General features: G+C 32.5%; 1 protein-coding gene across 1 annotated transcript; it reads left to right on the forward strand.

The window, feature by feature from the left end:
- The first annotated feature begins 2,447 nt into the window (after positions 1-2,447).
- Positions 2,448-5,295, forward strand: LOC105767966 (ACT domain-containing protein ACR10). The gene is made up of 6 exons (XM_012587595.2): positions 2,448-2,805; positions 3,071-3,289; positions 3,383-3,488; positions 3,679-4,015; positions 4,210-4,494; positions 4,816-5,295. Exons 1-6 carry the CDS (start codon positions 2,652-2,654, stop codon positions 4,951-4,953), a joined length of 1,239 nt encoding a protein of 412 aa, XP_012443049.1. The 5' UTR covers positions 2,448-2,651; the 3' UTR covers positions 4,954-5,295.
- Positions 5,296-23,826: the final 18,531 nt, after the last annotated feature.

A 23,826-nucleotide genomic window follows, 5' to 3' on the forward strand; every position in this document is an offset into this window, starting at 1 on the left:
AAATAATTAAGATAGAAAATAAAAAAATTAAATAAATCAAAGTTTTGAATAATTAAACAAGAAAAAAATAGGATAAAGAAGAAAATAAAGAAGACAGATGGAAGAAGATGAAGATGGCGCGTAGAAGTCCTAAGGAGCTTTGGAAGCCCAATAAATCCACAATCCCCTTCAAACGACTCTAATTTAACCTCTATAAAAAAAACTTGGCAAGAAAAAGCTTGAAGATGATCCCCACAATCTGAAAAGATTGTTAAAATTCTTTTAAAATAAAACTCAAGAGAAATTCTTAAAAAGAAAATTTAAGGAGAATTTTATTAATTCAAAGTGAATAATGAATTAATTGCTTGTTGAATAATTGTTTACAATGAAGAGGCATTTATATAGGCTAATTAAGTAAATCCAAATAAAACTCTTAAGTATACTAAAACTCTAATTAACCTAAAGAAGAAGTAGTTTTAAACTAAACTTTCTTATTGACATAAAACTCCTAAATAACTTAAAATATTTAAAATTTATCCAAAATTTGGAATAAATAAATAATAAAACTTAATAAATACAATATTAGGCTCGTGTATAACAAAAATTAAGCCTGAAACTCGAACACAATATGATTTAAACTCGAATAAAAAGCCCAAAACTTGTAAATTCTGTAATATTCCCGTCTAAAAATTCTACTTGCGTAGACTTCACTAAAGCGGTTATAACTTGAGTTCGGAAACTCAAAATCAAGTGATTCAAAGTGCGTTTTGAAGCTAAGAGATAGCTCTTCAACGTCTATTCAGACATCTAAGCCTATAGATTCCTAGATCTCGTCCAAAAATTCATCGCAAGTTGACTAATCTTTTCAACTTGAAAATTGATAGTTTGGTTGAACTAACTTTAATAAATTTCACTTATTCCATGCATGTATCATTCCCCCTTTCCTCGAAAAGTCCTCACCTATTGTCTTTGATCGAATCTTGGTCTGATTTGCTTGGCTTTTGACCTTGAAATTGGGCATTGAGACTCGCATCAATCCTCCTCGGTCATTTTGTCAACTCTCAACATCTACACATTGTGTAATTTGATTTTTTTTTTACAAATTTACTTTTCTTTGTGACATTGATGGTTAATTTTTAAAAAAATGAAAAAAGATAAAATTATTGTTTTGAATTTTTGGGTGTTTCCATTTTTGTATATTTTCAATCAAATGTAGATGATAAATTTGTTTTTTTTTTAGCTTTTTAGCGAAAATTTCAAGAAAAAAAGCAAAACTCCAAAAATGACCAAATTATAAAGTGTAAATATTGAGGGTTATATATATTTTTAGAATCAAGACTTAATTGACATAATGTATAAATGTTGAAGGTTAAAATTGTTATCATGCTAATTTTAAAAGCTCCCACCGTTAGCCTGTTGGTGACCAAAAAAGATAAAATTGAATTGTTGGTAACCATTTTGTAACTTTTCATTGTTGGGTGACTAAAAAAGAAATTTACTAATAGTTGGGTGATTACTAGCATATTTTACCCTTATTTTATTTTTCAAGTATAATAAAGGGAAATCACATTTTAATGATTGTCAAGTTTTTATTGGCCGAAAGTTTTTTTTAAAACGGGTATAACATAAGGGTCAATATTAGTTACTGAAATATAGTTTAGGTACCTAACTCAAACAAAGACCATAATTTGAGGGCCAAGTATTAAATTAAACCTATCCTAAAATTTAGTTATGCTATTATTTATATAAACTTTAAAATTTACAATTAGGATAAACTATTTATATATTTAAAAATTAAAATTTCGAGAATAAAAAATTGAAAGAACATAAAAAATTTAAATTGCATAAAATAAAAATATGAAAACAAATTATAAATATAATTTAAAACTTTTATTTGTAATGATGATTTAATGTGTAATTAAAATATTATAAGTAATTAAAATGTAACTTAAAATAAATAAAATTAACTATTTTAGTAGTAAAAAAAAAAAGAGTTAAACCGGAAAGCGGACATATATGAGTGGGATCCAAGATCTAAAATGGGAGAAGTTAAATATTGATTAATGCAAGGAAGCCCGATGGACAGCCATCCAACAGGCAAAAGTTTGCAGAGGCCTCGGTCATAGGGCAATCCAAGGTCACGTGACCATTAAAACACAAAATAAGTAAAGGACACGTGATGGCGGCTGATGGGGTGTGTGCGGTACAGGTGATTTACCATCGAGTGACGTAACATACTAACTACCTTACCCAGTGAAAAAGGTAAAATAACATATATCGTCGTTTTATCGTGATATATTGAGTTTTTATTTCAAGCTAAAAATGATTTATTTATATGTTTGAAATTAACTGTTTAAAGAGATGAGGATGGAGTTAGTTGCCGAGATTTTGAGACCAACGGTAAAAACGAGAAAAGAAAGAAAGAAAATTTGACTGCTAAACAACTACTCCTCCTACAAGTGAACCACAAGCCAAGAAACGCAGAGCAGTAACTTTCCCTCTCTCTCTCTCTGCTTTGCTTTTTATGTTTTATCTGTCTCTCCATAAGGCTGCTCCTCAAACAAGCACTGCTACTTCTCATTGAACCAAAACCCAAAGAATATATCAAATCAATTCCTAACCAAAACCAACTTCTTCACTGTTTCTTCAACCTTTCAAGTTATACTACTACTATGGGTACTCTACATGACGACGTTGTGATTATAAGGCCGTCGGAGAAAGAAGGAGACCCCTCTGTTATCACTGTTAACTGCCCTGATAAAACTGGTTTAGGCTCTGATTTGTGCCGCATCTTGCTCTTTTTTGGTCTTAGCATTGTCCGAGGAGGTAATTCCAAATCCCCCCCTCCCCTTGTTCTTTTAAACCAAGCTTGCATGTTTTTCCCCACTTTTTCCGTTACTTTTTTAAAGTTGGTTTTGGTTTTGGTTTTAATGATGAGCATTTGGGAAGTATATCAAAAGTTTGATCATTTGGACTTAAGTTTTGATCACATGGTTTAGAGTTCTTTATGATATATATATATATATTTTTTTAAAAAAAGAAAGAAAGAAAATTAATTAATGATTATGTTGGGGGGGTTTGTGTTGTGAAGATGTATCTACGGATGGGAAATGGTGTTATATAGTATTTTGGGTGGTTTGTAAGCCAGCGACAAGGTGGGAATTGTTGAAGAAAAGACTAGTTCAGGCTTGCCCTTCTTGCTCTTCTGCTTCTGGAATTTCTTATTACCGTTCTGAGTTGCAGTCTCCTAAGCCTCCTGATGTCTTTCTCATCAAGCTTTGTTGTGTTGATAGAAAAGGCCTTTTGCATGGTAATCACTTTTTCCTTTTTCAAGATTTTGAGCTCTAAAATGTGGTTAAAAACTTTGATCAGTGAATGAATTTTAGATGTTTTGGTTTGGCAGATGTGACACAAGTTCTCTCTAGTCTTGAACTCAATATACAGAAAGTGAAGGTATCAACAACTCCTGATGGAACAGTGGTGGACCTTTTCTTTATCACAGACACCAGGTTCAGTTTATGTGTTCTGTTTGTTAGCCAGGATCAGTTGTTAAAAAACAGCATGTATTTGCCTTCTATTCAAACTACATATGTGTATGTCTAAATGATATTACTGCTCATAGTAACCCTGATACGCTAAGACATCTTGCATCTCTACCTTGAGTCATATCCTTTGGTAATATTATGATTTTGTTTTCAGGGAACTATTACATACAAAAAATAGGCAGGAGGAGACTTATAAAGCATTGGAAGATGTTATGCAGGATGCTATGATTAGCTTTAACATCGAAAAGGTTGGACCAGAAATTACGGCATGTTGTCAAGCATCTCCATATCTCCCGTCTGCAATAACTGATGATATTTTCAACTTAGAGATGTCCAATGACCTCCCAAGTGTATCACTTACTTCCAACAATGTTTGTGTCACGATGGACAACTCACTCAGTCCTGCTCACACGCTTGTTCAGATTGTTTGTCAAGATCATAAAGGTCTTTTATACGACATAATGCGAACTCTGAAGGATTACAACATTCAGGTAGATTGTTTTTCCAAATTTTATTGCCAATGTTCAGTATTATGATGTGCATCTGTCTATCATAATTGGCTTGAATCCTTTCCAAATTGCGGAAGCTCCGTTTTACTTGTTTAATTTTCAATTGGGAAGGAAAGCGTGCTTAGCCTGAAAACTAGTTCCACCCTGTTAATGCCTCAGTTTCGTTATGTGACTAGATTTCATATGGACGCTTCTATATAAAACAAGGAAGAAAGTGTGAGATTGACTTGTTTATAATGCAATCCGATGGGAAGAAGATAGTTGATCCTAGCAAGCAAACTGCATTGTCGTCGCGTCTGAAAATGGAACTGCTCCAACCACTAAGAGTAACTGTAGTGAGCCGGGGTCCTGACACTGAGCTTCTAGTTGCAAATCCCGTAGAGTTATCAAGCAAGGGCCGGCCTCTTGTTTTTTATGACATTACCCTTGCTCTAAAGATGCTTAATACTTGCATCTTCTCGGTACTTCCTCAGCTCTCTGCCTGATATGCTTTCTGTATTTTTGTTGCTTAAAACTAGCTTGCTTCATTGGGAGTTTGAACTTAACACTGCATTAGAGTTGATATAATGTGGCTGTATGTTTTACACATCTTTTCTGCACTATGTGCTTTTCTCTATTATTCCTCTTCGCTGTTCCTGTCTGTCCGAACATAAATCCAATGCATTACTTTTGTTATACCGCTTGATTCGGACAAAAAACTGATTTATTTGGAGTCTAGTGTTTGTCCCTTTTTCTTCTGGAAATTTGCACGGTTAACCTTTTCGAGTCTGCATATTTTTCAGGCAGAGATTGGGAGACACATGATCAGAGATCGAGAGTGGGAAGTTTACAGGATTCTACTAGATGAAGGGGCTAGTTCATCCATTCCGAGACGAAAGGTTGAGGAAGAAGTTTGGAAGCGCTTGATGGGTTGGGAATAACTATGATCGGTCACAACATTGCCCCCTCCACAATGGCCGTTGCTAGCGCAGCTGTACAGTATACTTTACCCTGCCACCACCATGTGGAGTCGGTGTAAATTATGGATCACTTTGCTAGAATTTCGCACCTTACACGTCCAGCTTCTGAGGCTAACCTTGCAATATAGGAACCAGTTGGTAGGAAGTAGATAAAAGGAACAGTACGTTGTTTTGGCCATGTATACATGAAAGTTGTATCATAGAGGTAGATATCGTGCATATATTGTTTTTGTAAAGTATCTTTGATTGTGGACCCTTTTGTGTGGGTCAGTTTGGTTTTAAATGAAAAGCAATCCAACCAAATTTCTAGTGTCATTTTTCATTTCCACATCATGTTGGTGCTAATCTTTATATCCAACACCCATCTCCGAGTCCGGGTTAGCATCGACCGTAGTAAAAAAAGGGATCATCAAGTGGTACAAAGATAGCAACACGATTAACGTTGTGGCTCCTGGTCATTAATAATATTCCTTCTTTCTTCGTGGTTGTTGGGAACTTCTTTGCTCTTGGTTTGCAACTTATCCAACAAAACTAGATAAATTTATGATGTCACATCGGAAACAGCTATGAATTGATCTTTGTCTAATTCGATCACTTTCATGTTGCATGTGAAGACATATACACCATGATATTTTTTTTATAGCAGCAAATGAGAAGACCAAGAGTGTCATAGATTCCACCTTTTAAAAGTTCTCATAGCTCAATGAAGGTGTTGTCTTTTCTGATGTTCAACTTTGGTTTGTCGTTAGCCGGTTTGGGGAAGGGAAAAAAAGAAACATGTGTTTAACTGTAGTTGATATAATATCTATGGGATTTTGACAGGATATCTATCTATTAAACAAACTTGAAAGCTGATGTTCTACTGTTTGTTACAGACAAACAGGACCATAAAACAAAAATCCCCTAGTTTGATGAACCCAGTTTTCTTCATTACAGATTCCAGCCCAGGAAAGGAACATCTTTCGCCAGTAGGGTCTGAAACATTGTTTGGCAAATCGAATGTTGGAACTTGATTGAAACTTAAAAGGTGTTGCCAGACATGGCTCTATTACGCATGATTTATGCCCCGAACCATTTTGTCCACCGACAAGATTGTGGACTACTTCCCCGATCCAATCAACAGTCAGCCACCTTATTATTATTACTATTATTATTATTGTCTACAACTTAAATTCAAAACTAAAATAAACTTTAAATTTACCTAAATAAATAACAACAAATTCTAACATTAAACAACAACAATGATGCTAAAGGCCAACCAAAAGATTTTAATGGCAAAGCCAGTAACTATGAAGGTGGAGGGAAATGGGAAGGCAACCCGTCAGCTGAGGAGGCTGTCTTGGGTTGGGTCATGAACAGTAACTGTGTGGATTAGATTTCTGGAGGTGTTTGTGGAGGACAGTTTTGGATATTCAAATCCATTATAAGTTTCAGTTTTAAATAAGCTTACTAAAATTATATATTTAGCAGATTCAATCACTAATCAATTTAATTAAAATTTAATAAAATAATAAATAATATTTAATTGTATATAAAATATTTAAATTAAACTTACTAATATCTCTTTGACCATGATAGCACGAGCACCTTAATAAAAGCTTACTATCAAAGTGTATAAAGTAGGGATAATTGGTTGAAAATGGCATTCTCGGAAAAGCAGAGGGGAAGTGCAACATTACTCAGCTTTTACCTTCCATACCTTTGAGAATTGTTTTTCAAAATTTATAGAATTTTTCTCTCTCCTTATGTGTTTAGTGTCAACATACTTTTTCATAATATAACATAATTCTCCTGATTTTTTTATAATCAACATTTACCATAAAATGTTTTTCAGTAAAATTGAAATTTATTAAACTTATTTTTAGATGAGGTTTTATATTATAAAAACATGATGTAAAAAGATAATTACAAGAGAGAAAAATATATAATGATGGGTGATGATTTAAAAATTAAATTAGTTCGTGTATACATATATAATCACTATTTCATATGTACATGATCGTAAGGTAATAATAAAATATTTGATTAAGTTTGGTGTCTCAAGTCAAGTCACACCAACTCAATTGATAAATAAAAACAAAAAGTTAAAGTTATTATTTTATTAGATATAGAGATAATTATATGATTTAAACATTTTATAAAATAAAATAAATTTTGTTAGTAATCTTAAATTAGCTACTTAAAAATTATTTTCTCAATTAAAACTATTAGTTTGTTTTTCTCTACCCGTTTTTATTTGTTAACTTCTAATTATGAAAAAAAATATCTACTTTTTAAAAATATTATTATTTCTCAAAATAAGAAATGTTATTTCTAAAATTTAAATATATATATATATAATATTATACATTCACATTTGTGACAAATTCTAGTTGCTAATTATGTGCTTTTCACAAATTTTTTGGAGATAAATCTGTTCAAGAGTTAGATTACTTACTAGGCTTGAAGGCGCACTTGAATTATGGGAGAGTTTGAATAAAAATTACATAAAAATGAACTTGGGAAAAAAACAGGTTTGTTTAATTTGAGTTGGGCTTGGGCTCCAATATTAAAAGGCCCAAGCCTGACCCATTTTCTATTCTATCATATATATCTATATTATGTAATTTATATAAAATTAAATATATAATATTATAATATAAACATTAAAAAGACACATTTACAATTTAATAAAGAAAGAAACTAACAAAATAATATATTAAATTAAAAAGAATTAATTTTTTTTATATGGAACAACCTAAAACAAGCTTGGGTCGAACATGACCAAAACTTGAGACCAATATTTTAAGTCGGGCCAAGCTTAAGCTTGTCCATAAACTTTCCTAATATCACTACATAGGCTTCAAATAGAGTTTAGTTAATTCACATATAAATTGTATGCATATTATTATTAGTTTATATATGGATATGCATGCATATGAAATAACTTTAAATTTTAAAGACAATGTAACGTCTCAAAATATAGGAGGTTAATTGTAAGAAATAACTAAATAATTGATTTAGTCTAGATGGTTACGTAGTTAGTGCACTCCCTAAAGAACTTAGATTTTATCCACATCTTTTCCATTTCTTTTCATTTTATTTTCAGCAACCAAAGAGAAACCACATTAGAATATATATTAATTAAAGTACAAATATAACAAAAATAGGTAGTAGACCAATTGGTTAAGGCTCCTTTCTCCCTTATAACCTAATTTCAATTCATGCCAAACTCTCTTACCATTTCCATTTTTTCGCCTGAAGGGGTAATTTATCATTTAGTCCCTTAAAAGTTTGAAAACCTAGCTATTTAGTCCTATTTTTCTAATTACATTAGGATTTTGTTTTATTTTCCATTCCAAATTAGAATTCATCCATCTTTTTCTCTATATATTCATCTGTTCTTTCCCCCCTTTTCTTTTCATCATATTTCACATTATCTTGTTGTTAAAAATTATTTTGCTTCCCGAACCCAAAAATCTATTCTCGATTCAAAACATTTTTCAATCGATTTCATAATATCCCTTAGAAACATTCTTAAACATTGCCAAGAATCGTTAAGTTCAATTCGATCCTGATAATTAAATCTTAAATTCTCATAGTATCTACATCCAGTGCTAATCTTTCATTCGAATTAATGGATCTTTTAAGAATTTTTCCAAAAATCTACCAAAATCTTAATTTTACTTGAAATTTTTTATTAATTCTTGCGTAATTATCGGTTGAAAGACCCATTTTAGGTACCCCAAATCAAATTTGAACGTGAGAAACGTTGCTCAGGTCATTGATGAAAGGTGTGTGTTCTTTTACAAGCGAATTGAGGCAAAATCGTGTCTAGGATAAGGCCACACAGACATGTGGACCACACGGCCATGTCTCCTTGAAAACCTTAGAATAGTTCGTTTCTCACACAGCCAAGACTTCTTCGCACAGTCTGTCGTACGGGCGTGTGGACCACACAGTCTACCACACGACCATGTGCCCTATAAACCCTAGTGTAGTTTGTGAACCACACAGCCTAGACCCATCCACATGGCCTACCACATGGTCGTGTCATCCTTATAGCTTAATTTTGCAATTTTCACACGGTCACAGTCTGTTACACGGCCTGGGCACACAATCATGTAACCCTTTCACACTGCTTGGCCATACGACCATGTGTCCCCTATTTCACAAAATTTACAGTTTTACGTAGAATTTATGATTTGGTCAGATTAGTCATTGATTAGCTCCCGAACTATTTTTAGTGTTTAATTTATTCAATTAAACCTATGAATAATATTATATTTATATATTTTTGCAGGATTTGTGAATAAATATGTTTAATGTATTTGTATTTATGATTGTTCATATAACATGCTTTATGATACCGCTAAATTATATACTTGAAAAACATATGTTTTTGACTATTGTATCGGTTATGTTAAGTATGACTCCTATTTCAGTCAAATTTGAGAAATAATCTTCCAGTTAAACTCTGTTTATTTGTTTCAATCAAACTCTAATTAGTCTAGATTATTTTATTATTATTTGACCTATGAATTTAGCCTATAAATAGACTCTTTTAAAACATTAGAAAATACACCCATTAGAGATTAGAACTCATAGCACATTTAGAGAATTTTGTGTTTACGTTTTGAGGGTTCTTTGTTTTTGGGTTTTCGGGGTTTAGTTTTTATCTCCATCTTTTGTACTCATAATTCTTTTGCCATTATAGTAAAATTATCTTTGCCCGTGGTTTTTCATCCTCTTAGGAGAGGTTTTTCTACGTTAAATTTGTGTGTTAAATTTCTCAATTTATTCCGCTATTTTTTACTTGTTGCTTAATCGAGTCGATCCCCAACAGGTTAGTTGAGAGCATAATTATTTCTACCACATTTGTTCTGTTATAAGTATGTTATTCATTTGCATTTTAATCCGTTATAAGCATTCCTAATGTTACTGTTAATTGAACACTTATTAAGAATGACTTTTGCTACTGAGTTTTAAGAATGACTTTTGCTACTGAGTTGATCAATTATAAGCATATTATTTGCTACTGAATCGATTTTTTATAAGAATATTGAATGCTACCGTATTTTTCTGTTAAAAGCATAATTAAATACTACAGTATTGATTTGTTTTGAGCATGCCATATTGCATTGCATAGTGGTGGGAAGATTTGAACGGAGGAAGTAGTCGGCAATTTATCAGCTCAACTAATTATTTATCCACAACGTATTTTAGTCGATAGCCATCTGCTTGACGAATGGTTCATCCACAATGTATTAGAAGCTTTTATTTGCACAAATGGATGGTTCATCTACTAGTATTTTAGTCAGCAGTTCATCTGCTCGACCAGTGGTTTATCCACAACATAATAATAGCTCTTATCTGCTCAGACGGATGGTTCATCCACCAATATATTTTATCATTAGCCATTCATATGCAATGATCAGTGGTTTATCCACAACGTGATGCAAAGGTAAAGGAGTTTTGGAAAACTCCTACTGTGGTATGTAGCAGTGGGATATGACCCTTTTTACTGTTAAACCGAATTTGTATTGCATTCATAAGTAATTACATGGCTACGAACATTGAAATATTATGTTGATTAGTTGTTCTGAATTACCGATATTCTGTATTGCTAATTAATTGTAATTTATTCTATGAGTTGAAATTCTGCATGACTTGTCTACTGTTTGCACTGGTTCCTTTGTGATGGAACTCACATTGTGCTTCATGGCTCACTCCCCCTTTTATTTCCATCTTTACAAATAACCCACTAGGTTAGAACACGGATGTGACATACGGAGGGATCAGAAACGTTTTATTTATGAAAGTATTATTAGACTTATTTTTATAATTTCTGTCATTTCAGAACTATACTATTTTATTTATTTTGTGGCATGGGACTCATATTTAGGGTTTATTTAGCATGCATAACATTTAACTTAAATTTAAAACATGGTTTTTATTTAAGCGAGGCACGAAATATAGTTTTATTTAAACCAAATAAAAGTCACTTTTCCGCTACAAGATTATAAATAAAATTTGTCTAATAAATTAACTAGAAATTAACTAGGTTTTCCAATAATAATCATTCTTTATAAGAAAGATGTTAAACTAATTGTTTTTTTAACTCATGGATTTTTTTTTAAAAATAAGCTAATTTTTCTTCTAAAAAAATAAATTAAAATGACTATTTCGTAAACCTTGATCATTACTAGGCCATTCTGATGGCCGATGTAATCTCTTCTGATTCAGGCATAACGTATAGGCCAGGTTTGGGAGGTTACAGACAATAATTAAAAATGTTTAAAATTTTATTTTAAATAACATTTACACCCTCTCTCTCTCTCTCTCTCTCTCTCTCTCTCTCTCTCTCTCTCTCTCTCTCTCTCTCTCTCTCTCTCTCTCTCTCTCTCTCTCTTGTTGAACAGTTAATTCCTACTCAACAGTTTAACAATAAGGTCGGTTATCAATTGGGCTAACTTATCATATTTAAAGTATGAGGATCAAAATTTGAAAATCTAAAGTAAAGAGACTAACTTAGTAAAGTAGAGATATGAAATTAAGGATTATATCTAAATATATATAAATCATGTACAAACGTATATAAATAAACTATACAATATTAAATTAAAATTGTCAATAAAAAAACTATAATGTAACAACGTCAAGCTTAAAGCAGTGAATTCAATCAATATTCATAGAGCCAATATAGAGTAATATGTTTCGTTTTAATTTTTATCATTAAATTTTAAGTTTTGTTAATATACAAGTTAAAATTAATCAAATATTTTATAATAATAATGAAAATTTTATTTTATTTTAATTATTTTCATTTAGAAGAGAAAATTTTAAAATTAAAAATAAAGATGTTTTAAAATGCATCATTTTAAAAATGTTGTTGTTTATAGCTATTTTGCTTTAAAAAATAATTTTAAAATTGTCAAATGATTTTATAAATCCATGACATGTTGTCGTAGAGAGATAAACTTGGGTTTATATGAGAAGAAAAAAAAAGATGAAGAGGATATTCAAATTGGAAATTATAAAATTTGTTAAGGTTGTATGTGTCAATTGTGGGGTTTAATTGAGTCAAAATAGATGGTTTGCAGACCTTGTATTTAGGAGATGAGTTGTTAGTGATTTAGTTAATACTTTTATTGATTTGTTCCACCAATTTCGAATATCTGCTAATAATGGCTCCTATTTTCTAGTTCATAGTTGTTTCTTTTGCCTATTTAAAGCTTTGCATTTCGGCAAAAAAGTGAAGCTTAGTCTAAGATTTATCGGGTCATACGAGATTCTCGAAAGAATCAGACCTGTAGCGTATCAATTAGCTCTGCCACCGAAACTTGAAAAGATTCATAATGTTTTCCACGTATCGATGCTACGTCGCTATCATTTTGATCATTCTCACATGATATATCTCGGTGAGATAGAGTTACAGCTTGATCTGACATATGGTGAGAACCAGTTAGAATTTTGGCTTGGGAGGTGAAAGAACTGTGAAACAAACATGTATCATTAGTAAAAGTGTTATGGCATCAACATGGTACAGAAGAGGCTATGTGGGAGCCAAAAGAAACCATGAAATCACAGTACCCTAATCTATTCTTTGGTAAAAATTTCAAGGATAAAATTTCTTAAGCGGGAGAGTTGTAACAAACCGTCTTTCAGCGGTGTCGAAAATGGTGGTTTCAGAACACCATTTTCGATGTTCGAGTTCATAAATATTAGTTAGTATAAAGTTTAAGTAAAGTTTGGTACCTTAATTTTGTTAATTGGATAGTTATTTAAGGTACAATGACTAAATTGTAAAAGTGATAAAATTAATCGTTATGGATTTTAATTAACCAAAAGACCAATTGAGCAATTACCCCCTTCCAAATGTACCAAATGGTGGTGGATGATATCAAGAATCCACTATGTTTAATTAATTTAGATTAGTGTTTAGTTAGTTATAGTTTAATTAGATAAATTATAATTAATTAAAGTTAATGAAAGTATATATATTAAATTAAAAGAAAAATATAAGCCATTTTTGTTCATCTTTTTTATTTTCACGAGACAAAAAGAATAAGAAGGGTTTGACACTTTCAAACTTTGGTCCCTTGATTGGTAAGCAATTTCTAGTTCGTTTCTTGTAAATTTTATGTTTTTGAGATCATGGGAGCTTGATTTAGCTAGCCTATGTTTCAATTTGTAAAACTGTTAAAATTTTCAAAACTTTCCATTGTTGATTTCTTGATTTTTTTTGGTACTCAATTGTTAGATTTTAAGCTTAGAAGTGAAAAAGGACTAGTTTGTAATTAATTTCTAGTTTTTGAACATAGGGACTAATGTGCATAAATTTCAAAATTGGTGTAATATTTTGTAATTTTTATAATAGAGAGTTATAGGATGATGTAATTGAGATTAGTTTTGAAATCGAAGCTCAAATTTGAAAGTTATGGCAATTTCAGTTTTAGGAATTAAATTGAATAAAATGCAAAATTTTAGGAACATTCAAAAGTGAATTTGAACTGACTTATGCTTATAATAGGATGAAATAAGGTATTTGGAATTGATAAATTTAAATGGATTATCATATAGACCGAAATTGAATAAATCAAAGGATAATCGAGAAAAGACAAAATTGCGGATTAGTCATTGACGTCTTGTTTGTTGTTATTTTTGCTAAGTAAGTTCATATGAAACATTATTAATTCATATTATGTTTGTATTGTATTTTTATTTATAGTTTAAATTGTTATGAATATATATATTTTTTGACATCAAATGAACTATATCGTAAAATATGAAATATATGACAAAAACGAATAACATAGTATCGAATGGATGTGAAATTGTTATATGATAGGATGATATGAATATAATGATGTTACAAGGTTTGAAATGACATGAAAATGGTAAGGTACCCGTGTGAACTTAGTAAACGATTAGGATACGAATAATATGCCAGTAGGGTCCAAAAAGGTAAATGAGTGTTTGATTAAGGATTATTATAACACCCTATACTCGGTTCAGTCGCCTGACCTGAGCTATAAGTTATTACAACAATAATCTTTAGACATTTTTTAAAATTTCAATCAAATTCAATCAAAAAATTAATATTCATTCATTTCCATGTTTTCCAATCAATTTTGGACCTAATTCGAGCTTACTGAACATCTAAACCAAACCGGAATCAAATTTGGATTAAATTGAAACTTTTATGAAATTATGGGTAAAAAGTACAAATAGGAGTCACATGGCTGTGTGATAGAGCCTAGGCCATGTGGCTCAAGGACATGGTTGTGTGGCCAAAGTGTATACAAATCGAAATTAAGGTCACACGACTGTATCACTAAATCGTGTGCAATTCGAAATAGGGTCACACGACCATGTGCCAAACTGTGTACGATTCAAAATAGGGTCACACTGTCGTGTCGTCTGGCCGCATAACAACCTACACCAAAATTAAAAAATCACACGGCTGTGTGGCAGCCCGTGTCACAGGTCGTGTGTGCCCAAGATTTCCTTCAAAAGCAAGTTAACTCACATTCAAATGCTTGAGCTCTAGCAATGCAATAACCAACAATCAAACCTATCCAAAATGTGCCTAAAAGAGTCAAAACATACCAATTCACACTCAACCTATGTACCTAACCAATATGCTCTCATTGACACCACAATTCAAACATAATATCAATCATACAACCCAAGACATAATCAACTTGTTAATATTATTCAAACATTCAATCAAATCTCAAATACCTTATGTCAAAATCATCTATTCATATCAAGTTTCCAAAGGCTATTATAACCAAATCTAAGTTTCAAAAGTTACCAAAATACAATTACCATTTCACAACATTTTATCTATAACACCCTATACCCGGCCCGGTCATCGAGCCCGAATATCAGAATGTCACACCACCGTCATGCATCACACACATTATAAAATGTCACATTAATATACAATCATCCTCTTTATTAGCATTCTTGCAAATTTTTAAGTCAAGCATATATTAATCTTCATTAAAACATGCCAAACATACTTCAAACAAATTTAAAACGAGAATTAAACATACTTTTAGACCACTAAACAAAAATTCATAAATATTCACGTAGGTATCGATACTGAAACTGGGGTATCGATATTTCTCTTATATGGTATCGATATTGATTGGAAAATCAATACCAAAACAACATTCTATTTCTCGTCTAAAAATCAAACCCCAGAATTTATCGGTCTTTTATTAAAGTATCGATTATTTTACCTCGAGTATCGATACTCGTGGTAAGGTATCGATACCAAATTATAATATTGGCTTCTTGCACATCAAAATATCACAGAGGTGTCATTTTTATAACCCAAATATTGATACCTCTGCTTCAAACCAAAAAAATACAGCACACCTAAGCATTTAATCCATTCCAACAAATATATAATCAACATGCATCATTTACCTCTTTAAACCAATGTCAAAATGACCAAAATAACAGTTCAAAACATCAAAAACATGTCTGAGCAAGAATTAACATACTAAGGTCTAAGCCTATAGTTCCTAGGAATAATTAAGCTACAAAATATCCAAAACATCATGGCAATATCATGCAACAATTCTACCACATTATTCAACGTCCATTGACCATACATACAGTTCATGGCACTTCAACATAACAAATATTCAATCCAAACAATACCAATGAAATAATTATGACATCCATCAAAAGTGCTAGAAAACTAAACCCATAAAATATCATAAGGACCACAATAATAATCAATCAAAGTCTAACCACATTGCCTTATCCCCACAGTTCAAAAAAATAATATTAATACCACCTACGTAAATACTAAAGGCTAACTTGGATCACTTCCTTGGTATCCCAGCACCGTTCACACCGTAAACGCTAAATATTTACAATGGTTAGAGAGAGTGGGTGGGCTTAAACAAGCTCAGTAAATGTCAGAGTAACCACAAAGTATACACAATATCAAAGGTTAAACAAGAGCATACTACAACACATTTACAACCATATTCTAACCAAGTTGAAATAACATATTCACATTTCATTAAATCATAAAACTAGCATATTATTTACATGTTTATGCATCCATCTCACATCTTATTATCATAATAAATAAGATCATGTTTAAACGATAATTTGGCACTTGAGGCTATGAAACATAAAAGTGGGATCTATCACCATACATCGGATACACGGATCTCCAACACACCAATTGACTTATAGAGTCGAATATATCCCAAAAAGTGAAGCATAAAGCTAACACTCTCCAACACACCAAACATGTCCAGTTGAATGGAGCTTAGCTCACATTCCCTTATCTCTCCAACCTATCCCAGGGCCTCAATGTCCAAAAACACAATACTTATAGGTAAGTACTTACAATCCTATGGCATGCCAACTATATCCAATGGTTTCAAGAGATCACAAGACCAAAATATCCACAATTACACATTTTTAATTATTGATTTAAGGCACTTCATCTCTGATCGTATTCATCAATTTACATCACAACTTGTACACAATGCATGCTTACCGGATTCACATTTGATTGCACTTAAAGTGCCACAATTGTAACACCCCTGACCCATCTCCATCGTCAGATTAGGGTTGCAGAGCATTACCGTACAATTGAAAACATTTAAACATCATAAAATTAAATAATTTAAATATATTATAAACTATTCATTCTCATACATTTCATCCCTAAATTGAGCCTTTGAGGCCCTAGAAATAGCTTAGAAGCAATTCAGGACTAATTTGAAATAATTTGGAAAGTTTAGGAAAAAGTTGTAAAAATTGGAAACAAGGGTCACAAGGCCGTATGGCCAGGCCATGTGGAATCACCCTATATCGTGTAACTTTTGAACAAGGGACACACGGTCGTGTCCCTGCCTGTGTCTCCACCCATGTAGCTCATTGAATAGGGCCACACGGCCGTGTCACACGCTTGTCTGCCAGGCTGTGTAACTCTCTGAGTTGCCCCATACATTCGTGTGCTAGACCATGTAAGTCATTGACTTGAACCCTAAGAAATCCTCAAATGAGATACGACCGTGTCGCCAGGTCGTGTGCCTCACACGGCTGTGTCACACGCCCGTGTCCCAAGCCGTGTGAACCTAAAATTTACCTAAAATCAAACCATTTCAAAACCATTTCATGCATAACTTCTCAAACCACTTAAGCACACATTCAATGGGTTCAAACACCATTCAAACTTGCATAAACATATCATTTCAAGCATCCTAAATCACCTAACCAATTTGCCATTCAAATGCACCACAATTTGCATCCAAACATCACTTACCTAAACATGTCCATGTGCTACATTTCACGCATACAAACCTAGTCCATATCGGTACTAAAACATGCCTCAATAGGCCATTTTCAAGACAACATCAACATACCAAAACGGACCATAATAACAAGTATATTAAAGTACCCAAAATGATATAACCTGGTAAGACATCAAAGTTTGCCAAACCAACATAGTTTTCAAAAGCTTATACACGCCAAATAACATCAACACATTCATCAAAACAGCATTACAAATCATCCTATACATGCCATTATAAACCTTGGCCAAAATTCTCAAAAATAACTGAATTAACTGTTGTACAGTGTGATAGATCTCAGACTAGCTTCCAACCAAATCAAGCTTCTAATGATCTATAGAACAAAGAAAGGAAACTACGTAAGCAATGAGTACTTTGTAATCATTTCTATATTACAATTCATAGAAAAAATATAAAACAAAACTAATGCCATAAGCTTAGTATGAGCCTATACAACATCATCAAACTCACAAGTTAGTAAGCTTGTTCATATATATATGAAATCAACCATAAGATATGTGGTTTAGCATGTATAAACTTAACATTTTACATCATCAATGTTACAATAATGTCATGATTCACTGCATTTACATACTTACCATTTTCTTTTTCTTTTCTTACCCGTTGAACCATCTATAATTACATAGATACTTGGGAAAGCTCACACGAAGTGTGCCTTTACAGAAAACCGTAAACTTTCCTTTTCATCATTGACCACACGAGCTATGAAATGGACTTGCTCACACGAGCTGTGGGTTATAATGTAAGCTACATGATGCTGCTCACATGAGCTGTCGAGAATCCGCAAAAAATGTAGGACCTCAGCCATCGGTAGGACATTCAAGACTATCACCCGAAACATGAAATCCCTAATGACATGTCATTTGTATCCTAAGAATTCCTAAGGTTCAACCGGGACTCGATATTTTTCAATTCTTCATAGCATTGATAAATTTTTATTTTGATTCATTTACATTAAAAATAACATAGTAAACATTCAATTTAAATAACACTAACACGACTACCGTTCATACGAACTTACCTCAATAACTAGGGCGGCGTAATAGTTAGATTGAACTAATCTGAAGCTTTAGCTTTTTCTCGATCTAAGTCTGAATGTGTAACACGGTCTGGACGTTATGGCCGAATCTGGCGATGTCACATGATAGTGTGTTTGAAAAGCGATACTCGTGTTAAAAAATTGTAACTTTGCTTAAAACATTTTCTGTTTAGATATCTTCGTTATCTTTTATTAATCCTAAAATAGTGATTTTTATCCAGTCGTTAGTTTGCAAAATATTATACGTTGTGGAAGCTTTTTAAAACAGTTTGTGTCTTTGTGGGTATTTTGCTAAAACACATGTATTTCTTTTAAAAAAACCCGTGTTTTATCTACCTCTAGCAGATATAAAACATAAAGCAGTATAAAATCCAAATTTTAAGTAAAAACTCATAGCGGCCTTTATTACAGAAAAATACCCCAAATAAAGCTTTTAAAAAATAAACCTAATTAAATATGAAACAGTAAAAAGGAGTCGTGTGGCCACAGCTGAGTCCTCCGCCGCTCCGATCTGCCTAAGTCTGGGGATTACCTGAATAGATGAATCAGAAGGGTGAGTTTTCAAAAACTCAGTGTGTAATCCCCACATAAACAAGCAGATAGTATGCAATCATTGTCTAGGCCTAAGCCCATTTCGGTAACAGTTTCAGTTTCAGTTAGGGCCTTAGCCCATTACAATACAAATGCAGTCATGCATTTGGGCCTTGGCCCATTACAGTATTAATACTCAGTACAGTAACAGATTTGCAGTATCAAATCCTGCCCAACCAGCCTCTACACTCTAACTCTGTCCAACCCTACACTCCATGTGGGGATATAATCAACCCACCCATCCTTACACTCTAAAAAGTACCGAATGCGGCGCTAGACAGTAGTTTGCAGCTGAGCTGCAAGTAATTTAGGCTCGAGGCCTTTTAGTACACTTCCTCCGAACAATATAACCCCACCCCAATGCAATGCAATATACATATATGACATGCTAAAACATAATATCATGCATAAAATCAGGTCATACAGTATCAAACTAGTGGGACATCATCATGCTTAATAACATACATAACCGTATCAGTCATACAGTCATTTTAGTCAATTAGGGGTCTACGTAATCTTACCGACCCTACAGTAGGTCTATAGTCAACTCGGGAGACCCGTGCAACCTTAGCAGTCAAATAGTGAAAATGGGCCCATGACCCATGTTACATGCCCATGTGGGCCCACACGCCCGTGTGGCTCACACGGCCCAAAATGGCTTTGGCCTTGTGGATCTCACGGTCTGGCCTAATATTCCCACACACCTGTGTGGGGCCTACGCGCCCATGTGGCCCACATGGGCCAATTCGGCCCAACCCATTAATAGCACATGGCTAGCCTCGTTGATTACACGCCCATGTTCGATCACAAGGCCTACCACACTGGCGACCGCACGCCCGTGTGGCGTCGACAATCACATTTTTCGATTTTTCACCGATTTTCATTTTCAGAGTCATGTTTACACACCTGGTTACGAAATATGCGCACACAGTCTTCGAGCACTCAAAACCTATGTTCAACCACAACCACTCGATTAATCGCATAACAATCATATTTATTTAACTAGAAACAAAGTAAACCTTTTTCGAGCGACAAGCTAATTCCTTCTTTCAATGAACTGAAACTCCTCCACATTAAGGCTTCGACAGGAGATTACACGCCTTTCAGTCCTCTGCTAATAGGTAGAAACGAAACATATTAGAGAAGAGTTACTAAAAGGAAATGAACCGCTCAACCAAAAACTTACCGAACAAACGAACTAAGTTGCACAATAGAGAAAAACGACACGTATACCGGAGCAAAAGAGGAGAAATAAGGGAAAACCCATGAAGAATTCGATAGTAAAAATGGAGGATTTCATCTGGAAGCAAACAAAGAGAGAAACAACAAAAAAAATGAAGAGGGGAAACACTAGAAGAAGTTACAGCAGAGAGGGGAAATGAGTAGCCGTTAGAAAACTTGAGGAATTAGGGAGAGGGTGCCGAAATTGTGGAAAAAAAAAGAATAGAGGTAACAATCAGATTTTTGATAAACTCCCCCCAGTCCCTTAACTTTCTCCCGTATCCCTAACTTCCCTCCTAAACACCACCCAACACACTCCTACTAACCTTCAAATTCCCCCCAAACCGTCCACCCTAATCTCCTCAACAACCAAATTCAAATCCCACTCCAAATCTACAGAATTTCAGTCAAACTATAACACCCACACGACACAAGTAGTAAAAATAAATCCCATGATTGTGTAAGTACTCAAACTCCAAACCTTTTGCTTATTTGCCCTCCACTTAAGCACCAGACCAGCGAGCCCATTCTGACATATTTTTACCAACTTTTAACTATAAGCCTACTGAACAAAAGCAAGACTTCATTTAATTAAAACAAAGATTTAGCTCAAGACAAGGCTTGAACCCAAGACCTCTCAGACACTCCTAGAACATATAACCACTAAAGCAGACAGATAATTTATGTCACAAAAATAGATAAATAAATATAAGAGAATTTTAAGGTGTTACAGAATGTGATTTATCTTAATCTAAATAGATAATTTCAATCAATTTAATACTTCTTGTATTCAATTTAATTAACATTTCATATTTAAGAAAAATTACCAATTTGCCCCTAATAATTTAACTTTTCATAATTTAGTCCTTAAGCTTATAACTTAAAATCTAACCATTTTAATCTAAATCCATGTTAATCAAATATGCGAGGAACTTGAAACAACCCATATTTATCATCATTTCACAATGAAACCCTAGAATTTATACCTTTAATAAATTAATCCCTATTTTAAAATTCATAAAAAATCACTTAACATAACTTGTTTATTTTTGAACAAATATTCATAATCTATCAATTAACATAAAAAATCATTCAAAAGCATTCATGGTAAGTCCCTCAACCTTTAACAATTTTGCAAATTAACCCTTGGGCTAGCTAGATTAAGCTAAAACAAACTCAAAAACACAAAAATCATTAGAAACGGGTTGAAAAATACATACCATGCACGAACTTAAGCTTAGCCGAACCAAGCTACCAACAATGGAGTTTCTCTTCTTTTAAAATCAGTTTGGAAGAAGAATAAAGATGATACATTGTTTTAATTTCCTTTAGTTTTAAGCTTATTTACTTATTTACCATGTTAACCTTATTACTTATTAAAAATTACCACAAAACCTTGTCCATATTTATCCATTAATAACTTAAATGGTTTATTTAAAATTCAAGTCCTTTAGTTTAAGATTTCATAGCCATTAGACCCTTTTACTAATAGAACTAAACTTTTACACCTTTTACGATTTAGTTCTTTTACTTAATTAACTATGTAAACTTCAAATTTTCTTAACGAAATTTTAATACGACATTACTATAATCATGTAGACCTTAAATAAATAATAAAATAATAATTCACTCATCAAAATTATGGTCTCGAAACCACTGTTTTTGACACCATTGAAAACCGGTTGTTAAAACAATAATGCTCATTGAGCCATCACATATCTGACCACATACATGTGCATTAAAATCAGAACATCATATATCACATACAAGTATTCTCACATATTACCTGTCATAATAATATCACATTCCATAATTCAACACATATACACTTACCGAAATTTTGCTTGCTTTCGTTACATGTTTGCATTATTAGCATATCATTATCACAGTTATTTGGCATGTATATCATGCCCACAACACAATATAATTCAGAATAGTTATTAGACATGTCTCATATCACAATAATCAATCCACAATTATTCACATAATCACATAATTTGCCAAAATAAAGTAAGGGAAATAGAAAGCTTACACTCGGAACATAGGATAGGGGTTTAGGCTATTCCTAAGCTTCCAATTAACACTATGAATCGTGTCTACAAGTAGCGATTCCAAACACTCACTGTTCGCGTTTTCACCTAATTAGTGAAAGTTTAAACTAGCGTTTCCTTGCCTTTATCGTTACTCGTTGAAGGTCCTAACGATTTCGAAGCTTCAACAAGGTAAATTACACAACAACACCATCAACAGTCAGCCCTCACTTCAAACAATCAAAACACAAGCCTAAGCTAAATTCTCTTGTAATCGAAACCTTCAAAATAACAAACTTGAATTTCAATTATCTCGATCTATACTTAATATTTTCTCTAAAAATAATTTCGTTCATCTAATTATTCACCTACGAATAATTCTCAACCTTTAAACTACTCAAAACTACCCAATTCATGGTATCAAAATTTTCGACATGTTTATGGCAATTTTCATGAAAATTAATTAAAATGTTGGAAATCTTCAACAAAACTTTAAATTAAGTTTAGGAACCTTTTAATGACATCAAAACTAATTAAGAAACACTTTGAAACCATATTTTTATTCAAAACCTCGAAATCCACCATTAATGACCCAATTTTCGACTTTTACTTGAAAGATGCGATTTAATGGTTAAAAACTCAGCTTAAAGGATCAAATAACATAAAAAAACTAATAAGGAATTGAATCATTATCTTAGTTGAAAAAAAACTGAGCGTTTGATCAAAAACACGAAAAACCCAAAAACTCAACAATGAAGAAATCTATGGTGTTTTGAGTGTTTTTCTTGAAATAGTATGGAGGTTTATTGATTGGGTGATGTTGGAAATCAAAGGAATCAAAATTGGGAATCAAAATTGAATGAGAAAAGCTTTGGAATGCAATTGTAACATCCTCAAAACCTCCTTGGTCGTAAATAATATAAGATAAAATCTTAGCGAAATAAGGTATAAGATCAAAGAAAATGAAAGTTGCAAGATATCAAAAGAGAGTTAAATCAATAAGCATGACATGATGTATTAAAGAAGGGACTAAATTATAAATATGTGAAAAGTTTTTGGCTCAAGTGTAAATATTCAAAATTTAGGGGATCGAAGTGTAAAAATAAGAAATTTGAAGGACAAAAAGTGAAAATAATCCAATTAACTAATATATGGAATTGGCATGCAGGGACCAAATTGAATAGGTGAAGAATTGTGAGAGACTAAATTGTAATTTTACCAAATTAAGTGATGATTCAATGATGGAATTTTGAAAGATCATAAAGGGTAAAATGGTCAATTAGCAAGAGAGAGAATTCTAGAATGTAATGATGATGTTGATGATATTTTGGTGATTTTTTAATTAATTAGTTAAAAATTATTTTATTAATATTTTACTTAGATATTTATTATTATTTTATTTAGAAAATGGTAGTATAAAAAGAAAGGAAGGATGAATGAAATTTATCATCCTTCCAACGTGAGCGAAAGGATGAGAAAATAAGTTTTTTTCTTTACAATTTAGTCATTTTTCATGAAAACCTACATTTTTACCTAAAATTTTTGAAAATTTCCTCAGATAGTAAAGAGAGAAGATGAAGTAGAGATTCTAGATAATATGTTCATCAATTTAGAA

The sequence above is a fragment of the Gossypium raimondii genome, chromosome 4 (genome assembly GCF_025698545.1).
Source record: "Gossypium raimondii isolate GPD5lz chromosome 4, ASM2569854v1, whole genome shotgun sequence".
In the NCBI taxonomy this organism is placed as follows: domain Eukaryota; kingdom Viridiplantae; phylum Streptophyta; class Magnoliopsida; order Malvales; family Malvaceae; genus Gossypium; species Gossypium raimondii.